General features: G+C 56.5%; 2 protein-coding genes across 10 annotated transcripts in view; one reads left to right on the top strand and one right to left on the bottom strand.

Moving 5' to 3' along the window:
• ARMC7 (armadillo repeat containing 7) overlaps nt 1–8,181 on the bottom strand; it is a 42,931-nt gene that overhangs the window by 15,791 nt on the left and 18,959 nt on the right. For 2 of the 4 annotated variants that reach the window (XM_074020398.1, XM_045376726.3), the window contains exon 3: nt 2,217–3,957. The exons of the other annotated variants lie outside the window; for them this stretch is intronic. In XM_074020398.1, the coding sequence (XP_073876499.1) occupies nt 3,596–3,957 (362 nt within the window). In that variant the 3' untranslated portion in view covers nt 2,217–3,595. Of the gene's footprint in view, nt 1–2,216; nt 3,958–8,181 lie in introns of those variants that run through there. 4 annotated transcript variants of the gene reach the window in all.
• Nucleotides 671–2,225, top strand: NT5C (5', 3'-nucleotidase, cytosolic). 6 transcript variants are annotated; one of them, XR_012426131.1, is made up of 5 exons: nt 671–906; nt 1,174–1,274; nt 1,356–1,496; nt 1,596–1,710; nt 1,818–2,225. XR_012426131.1 is itself a non-coding variant. In XM_074020396.1 (5 exons), the coding sequence occupies exons 1-4, from the start codon at nt 733–735 to the stop codon at nt 1,688–1,690; spliced, it is 423 nt and encodes a 140-aa protein (XP_073876497.1). In that variant the 5' UTR covers nt 671–732; the 3' UTR covers nt 1,691–1,710; nt 1,818–2,225. The 6 variants fall into 6 exon arrangements, 5 of the variants coding, with proteins under 5 accessions (XP_073876497.1, XP_005584964.1, XP_045232658.1 ...); XM_074020396.1 differs by having other exon boundaries at nt 1,356–1,408; XM_005584907.5 differs by having other exon boundaries at nt 1,356–1,416.

Raw genomic sequence — 8,181 nt, 5'->3', positions numbered from 1 at the left:
AAAGAGTTTGGCCGGGCGCGGTGGCTCACGCCTGTAATCCCAGCACTTTGGGAGGCCGAGGCAGGCGGATCACTTGAGGTCAGGAGTTTGAGATCAGCCTGACCAACATGGCTAAACCCCGTCTCTACTAAAAATAAAGATTAGCCAGGCGTGGTGGCAGGTGCCTGTAATCCCAAGTACTCGGGAGGCTGAAGCAAGAGAATCGGTTGAACCTGGGAAGTGGAGGCTGCAGTGAGCCGAGATCGCGCCACTGTTGCACCGCATACGGCCTGGGCGACAGAGCAAGACTCCCTCTCAGAAAAACAAAAAAACCGTGGAGCTAGCCCCACAGGTTTAGGACCCTTGACTTCCTCGTTAGTATTTCAGATCAACCCTTTGTTGGGCCCCTGGAAGGTCGGTCCCCTACTAGTAACGTGAGGTGAACGGGGGTACGTCTGCTGTAAAGTGGGGGGCGTCTGATGCGGACAAAGGCTGGGTCCCGAGAAAGCGCAGGGTCAGAAAAGTGCCCCCCAAAGCTGTCCCTGCACCCGAACCCTAGGAAGGCCTCGCGCAGAGCCTTCGGCAGCGGTTTACGACCTGGGCGGGGCGTCCCGGAGGCTCTATGCAAATCAGCCCAGCGGACCCCGTCCAGCGCCCGGGCTCCGGAAGCAGCGCTCCCCTCCCACTCCCCGCGCTTCCGGCCGGGCCCGCGCCCGCCAGACGCCGAGAGCCTGCAGCCCCGGCCCGGCGGCGATGGCGCGGCGCCTGCGTGTGCTGGTGGACATGGACGGCGTCCTGGCCGACTTCGAGGCCGGCCTTCTGCGGGGCTTCCGCCGCCGCTTCCCTGAGGAGCCGCACGTGCCGCTGGAGCAGCGCCGCGGCTTCCTGGCCCGCGAGCAGTACCGCGCCCTGCGGCCCGACCTGGCGGTAGGGGGCGCGGGGTCCCCACACGGGCAGGGCCGGCTCGCTCCGTTCCCGGGGTCACCCCCTTCTGTGTGAAGGGCGCAGAGCCCTTACCCTGGCACCCGCGGGCAGCGCACCCTGGGGAGGAGTCTTTGGGCGCGTGCCCCTGACCAAAGACCCCTCCGCAGCTCGGAGCCCGGGCCCAGAGCCCCCAGGAGCCTCCCTGCGAGTCCTCGTGGGAACTGCATCTGCCGGAGGCAGAAGCCGGGACCCAGAACTCTTGTCTTTCAGGATAAAGTGGCCAGTGTGTACGAAGCCCCGGGCTTTTTCCTGGACCTGGAGCCCATCCCGGGGGCCTTGGACGCTGTGCGGGAGATGAACGACCTACCGGAGTAAGGAGAGTGGGGGCGGGCGGAGTCCTGGGCGGGCTCCCGGCTCCCGGCTCCCGGCGGTAACCGCGACCTTCCCCGCAGCACGGAGGTCTTCATCTGCACCAGCCCCCTGCTGAAGTACGACCACTGTGTGGGTGAGAAGGTGTGGCTGCCCCGCCCCTACTCCGCACGTGGAGCTGCCTAAATCCTGATTTTAAAAAGAAACCACCAGAAACCCAGAAGGTCGGGGGTGGGGGGCTCTCAAAGGCTTAGACCCCACTCCCTGTCCCTGAATTCCGGCTCCCATCAGGCCCTACTCACAGCCCTGTGTCTTCTACACAGTACCGCTGGGTGGAGCAGCACCTGGGGCCCCAGTTCGTAGAACGAATTATCCTGACAAGGGACAAGACGGTGGTCTTGGGGGACCTGCTCATTGATGACAAGGACACAATTCGAGGTTGGATCCGTTATCCTTGGCAGCCTCCAGGCCTCTAGCCTGCCCTGATTAGGGAGAGGAAGTAATCATGCCCATTACAGATGTCAGCGCTGCCTTTCTTGTCCCAGGCGACGAGGAGACCCCGCGCTGGGAGCACATCTTGTTCACCTGCTGTCACAATCGGCACCTGGTCCTGCCCCCGACAAAGAGACGGTTGCTCTCCTGGAGTGACAACTGGAGGGAGATCTTAGACAGCAAGCGAGGAGCCGCGCAGCGGGAATGAGCGGGGATGCCGCGGGCAGCAGCTGGCGCTGAAGGGCGGGCAGGGGCCACCACAGAGCCGAGTCAGGGCGGCATCGTGCTGGTGCCTCTGGCCCTGTGGAGTGGAGCAGGCAGATACCGTTAAGCGCTGTGCTGCCAGGCCCCAGGCCCAGCCACCCGGTACCTTCCGAGAGGCTCCCGCTGACCCCTGGCTTGCGTGGAAATAGTGGGAAAACCAGTTGGAACTCTTTAATAAAAGATCTTGGTTTTCTGGTGTTCTAGGACCCTTTATTTGGGAACATAAAGGGACAGGCTCCCTGGGTGGGTGCTGATGAGCCCTTCCCTCCCCTCTGAGCCCAGTGGTCCCTGAATCTGCCTCATTTCCATGCCCATGTGGATATCATTCTTGTAGCACCTGCCATTCCTGGGCCATGTAAGGGGTCAGCCTTGAGGAGGTACACAAGAGGCAAAGACCCCCCCATTTTCCCTGAGCAACTTCCCATCAGCTCCCACGCACCTTCTGTTGACCAGGTGGCGCCGTGGACATGGAGCCACATCCTTTATGTTGCTGTCTCTTCCTGTCTCCCTTGAGCACCATTTTCACTGCGTCCCTCATGAGATACACTTCTGGGGTAGGGCTCCCCATCACTGAGTGTGACAGCAAAGGAGGAGGGCCAAAGCTTTCAGCTGGGGCCGTGGAGTGGTGAGGGGGGAGGAGGAGGGCCAAAGCTTTCAGCTGGGGCCGTGGAGTGGTGAGGGGGGAGGAGGAGGGCCAAAGCTTTCAGCTGGGGCCGTGGAGTGGTGAGGGGGGAGGAGGAGGGCCAAAGCTTTCAGCTGGGGCCGTGGAGTGGTGAGGGGGGAGGAGGAGGGCCAAAGCTTTCAGCTGGGGCCGTGGGGTGGCAAGGGGAGAAGATGCAGTTCCCAGGGCTGGCGCCTCTACTCCGACATCTCATCACCTGCATGGCCTTGTGCTTGATGCCCAATGGCCACATTAAGTCACTGGGCTGTCACTCAAGGGCAGGGACCATATCTTCATCTTGGAATCATGGTGCCTAGCAGATAGCAGGGCTGGGTGGACAGTCAATGCTGGGCCACAGGTTTTCCAGGTTGGCATCCACCAGGCCCAAATGCCCAGCTTGGGGAGCCCCTGGGGGAGGTATCCATCCTCCACAGCCCCAGAGGGGGCACCACATCTTTTACCTTGAGGCATCTCATTCCTATCCCTGAAAACTACTCCAGACACTTCTGTTAAGGGATAATCCCTGATTTCCCGCAGCAAAGGCAGCTCTCCTAAGCCTCAGTCCCAGCTCTTGAGAACACTGTACTGTGAAGCCTCTGGGTCCAGGCACTTGGCCACTTCTTACACCAGGGCCTGAGCCTGGCAGTGGTGGCACCAGACGTAGGGTAGAGAGTGCCGGCCTATGAAAGCAGCTCCAGTTTGATCTCCGCGTGCCTCGGAGTCTGGCTTCCTCACTCCTGACGGCGTTTCATCACAGTGTAAATGCCTGTCCTGCTGAAAGAACCCGCCTTTCAAATGGCTGAAAAGGCACCAGTGGGGCAGCATATGCTCCCCCTGTTCCCTGCGTCCACATCAGGACCGTGGTCTCCAACAGTAGGGGTGCTACAGTCTCGGGGTCCCCGTGGATCAGCGCTGCCGTGGGGCCATGCTCCTCGGCAGTGGGATACCCAGGGCAGAGTGCGCCTGCCGGCTGCGGGCCTCGGCCACCTGGCGTGGGGAGCAGAAGTCCTCCAGGAAGATCTGCGCCAGGTTCCGGAGCCTGGCACTGGCCGAGAGGGAGAAGCGAAGCATGCACTGCACCACGGGCGCGGCGGTCAGCTCCGGGGGAAAGCTGCGGCCCGGCGGGCTCAGGTGCATGAGCGTGGTAATGGCAGATAGCACCGTCTCCTCGTTGGGGCTGGACAGGCAGTTGATGATGAGTGGGACACCTCCTGCCTGCAGGATGTGCTCCTTGTTGGCCCGGTCTGGGCACAGGTTGCACAGGCCTCCTGTGGGAGACCAAGGAACAATCTGGATGCTGTAGCCCCGGGCCTCCTGCCAGCTCCCCAGCTCATGAACCCCAGGGAGGGCCCAGGCTGAGAAGCTGGTCCCAGCACAAGTGATCCAAAGCCCATTCCGGCTCCTGCCTTCTCGGTTCTAGAAAGGCCTGCCTGCTCCCGCCTGCCACAGCCCAGCCTTCCAGAGGTGCGCACAAATCCCTTTCCCTCTTGGTTCAGCCAGTTCAATGGCTGATACGCTTTCTTTTTTCCCTTTAATGTAAAAACCTAAAACAAGGCCGGCCCAGGCACAGTGGCTCATGCCTGTAATCCCAGCACTTTGGGAGGCTGAGGTGGGTGGATCACCTGAGGTCAGGAGTTCGAGACCAGCCTGGCCAACATGGTGAAACTCTGTCTCCACTAAAAATACAAAAATCAGTCGGGCGTGGCAGGTGCCTGTAATCCCAGCTACTTGTGAGGCTGAGGCAGGAGAATCGCTTGAATCTGGGAGGCGGAGGGTGCAGTAAGCCGAGATTGCACCATTGCACTCCGGCCTGGGCAACAGAGTGAGACCCTATCTGAAAAAAATAAACTAAAAACCTATAATGTATCATCACCTTAGAACAATTTATAAAAATTATAAACATATAAGATGATGGTTTCATGGGTATACACTTACACCAAAATTTATCAAATTGTACCCTTTAAATATGTACAGTTTATTATGTCCATAATATAGCAATAAAACTGGTAAAAATACTAGAATGGGCTGGGCACAGTGGCTCACACCTGTAATTCCAGTGCTTTAGGAGGCCAAGGCAGGAGGATCCCTTGAGCCCAGGAATTCAAGACCAGCCTGGGCGACATGGCAAAACTCTGGCTCTACAAAAACACACAAAATTAGCCAGGCGTGGCGGTACATGCCTGTAGCCCCAGCTACTTGAGTGGCTGAGGTAGGAGGACTGTCTGAACCCAGGAGGTGGAGCTACAGTAAGCCATGATCGCACCACTGCACTCCAACCTGGGCGACAGAGTGAGACTCTGTCTCAAAAACAAACAAATGGCTCAAAAACAAACAAACAAATTATAGGCTCACGCCTATAATCCCAGCACTTTTGGGAGGCCGAGGTGGATGGATCACCCTGAGGTCAGGAGTTCCAGACCAGCCTGGCCAACATGGTAAAACCCCATCTCTACTAAAAATGCAAAAATTAGCTGGGACTGGTGGCATATGTTTATAATCCCAGCTACTTGGGAAGCTGAGGCAGAATAGCTTAACCCGGTAGGTGGAGGTTGCTGAGATGGCACCACTGCATTCCAGCCTGGGCGACAGAGCAATAGTACGGTCTCAAGTGTCAGGCGGCTGACTGAACATTGGTTTTTCATCCCACAATTTGAAATATGTGAATACATGTAAGTATTTAGTAAAAATGGGATACTCTGCTTGCTGCTTGATCAGTTTTCTGAGATGGGGTCGGGTCTCCCTATGTTGTCCAGTCTGGTCTTGAACTTCTGGCTTCAAGTCATACTTCTGCCTCAGTCTCCCTGGGAGTTAAGACTACAGGCATGCACCACTGTGCATGGTTTACGCCAGCTTTTATATTATTTATTTATTTTATTTTTTTGAGACAGAGTTTTGCTCTGTCACGCAGGCTGGAGTGCAGTGGCGTGATCTCAGCTCACTGCAACCTCCACCTCCTGGGTTCAAGTGATTCTCCTGCCTCAGCCTCCCAAGTAGCTGGGATAACAGGCATGTGCCACCACGCCCGGCTAAATTTTTGTAGTTTTAGTAGAGACGGGGTTTCACCATGTTGGCCAGGCTGGTCTCGAACTCCTGACCTCAGGCGATTCACCCGCCTCGGCCTCCCAAAGTGCTGGGACTATACGCATGAGCCACTGTGCCCGCCCCAGATTTTTACATTTAACAATATATTGTGATTAGCGGGGCATGGTGGAGCCCACCTATAGTCCTAGCTACTAGGGAGGCTGAGGCAGGAGAATCGCTTGAACCCAGGAGGCTGAGGTTGCAGTGAGCCGAGATTGTGCCATTGCACTCCAGCCTGGGCAAACGAGTGAAACTCCATCTCAAAAACAAAACAAAACAAAAAAACCCCAAAAACAATGTATTGTGAACATCTTTCCATGCCAATAAATGCACATTCATGGCTATGCAATCATTGTAGATTAATGGTAAGGAGTGTACCATTTGACTTATGTACTGTAATTAAGAGATTAGAGCATTTTAAAGTTATTTCCATGTCACCGTTACTAGGATTCTGGAGGAAAACAGAAAAGGCAACAGTGAGACATCAGTGGTTGGTTCTGCATCAAAGAACTCATGTGCTCAGGTAATGTGGCCGGAATCCCACCCCCATTCCCTCAGGTCAGGCCCCCTCAGTGTAATGACCTCTTGGCCTTGGGGACAGATGCTACCTTGTTTTGGAGGTCACTCTGCTCAGCACAGCTGCTCACTGCGGGAAGATAACTTTCCATGCATCCTAACGCAGCTTCCTGTCATCACGGTACCCCTCCCTTTGGTTCCTGCTCAGTGGAGGAAGCCACCTCTCAGCTCATTTGCAAAACATGCCCAGTGTCCTGAGTGATCAATCAGGAGTGAAGGCCACAGCTTCACCCACTTGCCCTGTTTTTCTGGAAACTAACAAAGAGAAGATTTACCTGAACCTGAAACCCAACTAAGACATATTCCCCAGCCGGAGGGACAGGTGCCCATGGTGCCCCTGCCAAGGACCCTCCTCCACTGACGGGGGCAGGAGCCTGTCAAGGTTTCACTCTGCTGCCTGCTCCCGAGCAGCACCTGGGTCAGACTGGTCCCGCTTTGGGGAAACTTTTTTTTTTTTTTTTTTTTTGAGACGGAGTCTCGCTCGGTCGCCCAGGCTGGAGTGCAGTGGTGCGATCTTGGCTCACTGCAACCTCCACCTCACAGGTTCAAGTGATTCTCCTGCCTCAGCCTCCCGAGTAGCTGGGATTACACGCACATGCCACCACGCCCAACTCATTTTTTTGTATTTTTAGTAGAGACGGGGTTTCGCCATGTTAGCCAGCTGATCTTAAACTCTTGACCTCAGGTGATCCACCCATCTTGGCCTCCCAAAGTGCTGGGATTACGGGCGTGAGTCACCACACCCAGCTGGAAGAACATTATTACAGGATCCCACTGCATGTAGAGTAAATTCCAGACCCCGTGTGCTCCTTACCCCTGAGCTGTCCTGTCTGTTCTTCCCTCTCCCTGGCACTCACTGCAGTCGCCAACCTCAGTCCATCCCTGAGACCTTTCAGCCCCCAGCTGTCACACGCTGACACCCTCTTGCTGCTAACAAGCCCTCCACGGCTCTCCTTGTGAGTTGCGTCTTCCTGGGATACCAGACTAGGTGCTCTGCCATGTCGGGGTGGCCCTTCGTCACCCAGTTCTTCAAGCACTGACCCGGGGGGGGAAAGGGTTGAAAGAACCATGGATGGTCAGGGGGCTGGACAGGATGGCTCCCTGACATCCCGCCCACCCTAGACTTCTATAGTTCTTTTTTTTTTTTTTTTTTTTTTTTTTTTTTTTTTTTTTTTGAGACGGAGTCTCGCTCTGTCGCCCAGGCTGGAGTGCAGTGGCCGGATCTCAGCTCACTGCAAGCTCCGCCTCCCGGGTTCACGCCATTCTCCGGCCTCAGCCTCCCGAGTAGCTGGGACTACAGGCGCCCGCCACCTCGCCCGGCTAGTTTTTTGTATTTCTTAATAGAGACGGGGTTTCACCGTGTTAGCCAGGATGATTTCGATCTCCTGACCTCGTGATCCGCCCGTCTCGGCCTCCCAAAGTGCTGGGATTACAGGCTTGAGCCACCGCGCCCGGCCGACTTCTATAGTTCTTAGATCTGGGCTGCAGCTCATAGGCAGGACATGTCTGAGAGGCGGAGGGGGCTCTTTGGCCTCTCTGGAGTCCTGAGAAAGAGGAGCAGCGGCAGAGGGCAACTAGGCACTGACAGAGAGCCTCTCCCCATGGGGCCCTTGGAGCCTCCCTTGCCAGTCCCACCTCAGCACTTCCTAAAGCACAGGGTGGCCCCTAGCATGGCTGCCTTCTGTCCTTCCGCCAGGAGCTGTAAGGCAGGGCTCAAGCTCCTGGAACTGTGGACACTTCACTGAGCATGCACTGGACACATGACTGAACCCTAGAAACAAGTGCTATCATCACCCCCATTTCCGTGGGAGAAGTCAAGGCTATGAGAGGCTGAG

The sequence above is a fragment of the Macaca fascicularis genome, chromosome 16 (assembly GCF_037993035.2).
Source record: "Macaca fascicularis isolate 582-1 chromosome 16, T2T-MFA8v1.1".
Taxonomy (NCBI): domain Eukaryota; kingdom Metazoa; phylum Chordata; class Mammalia; order Primates; family Cercopithecidae; genus Macaca; species Macaca fascicularis.
Note: the sequence above shows the minus strand (reverse complement) of the source record. Positions and strands in the feature narration are given on the sequence as shown.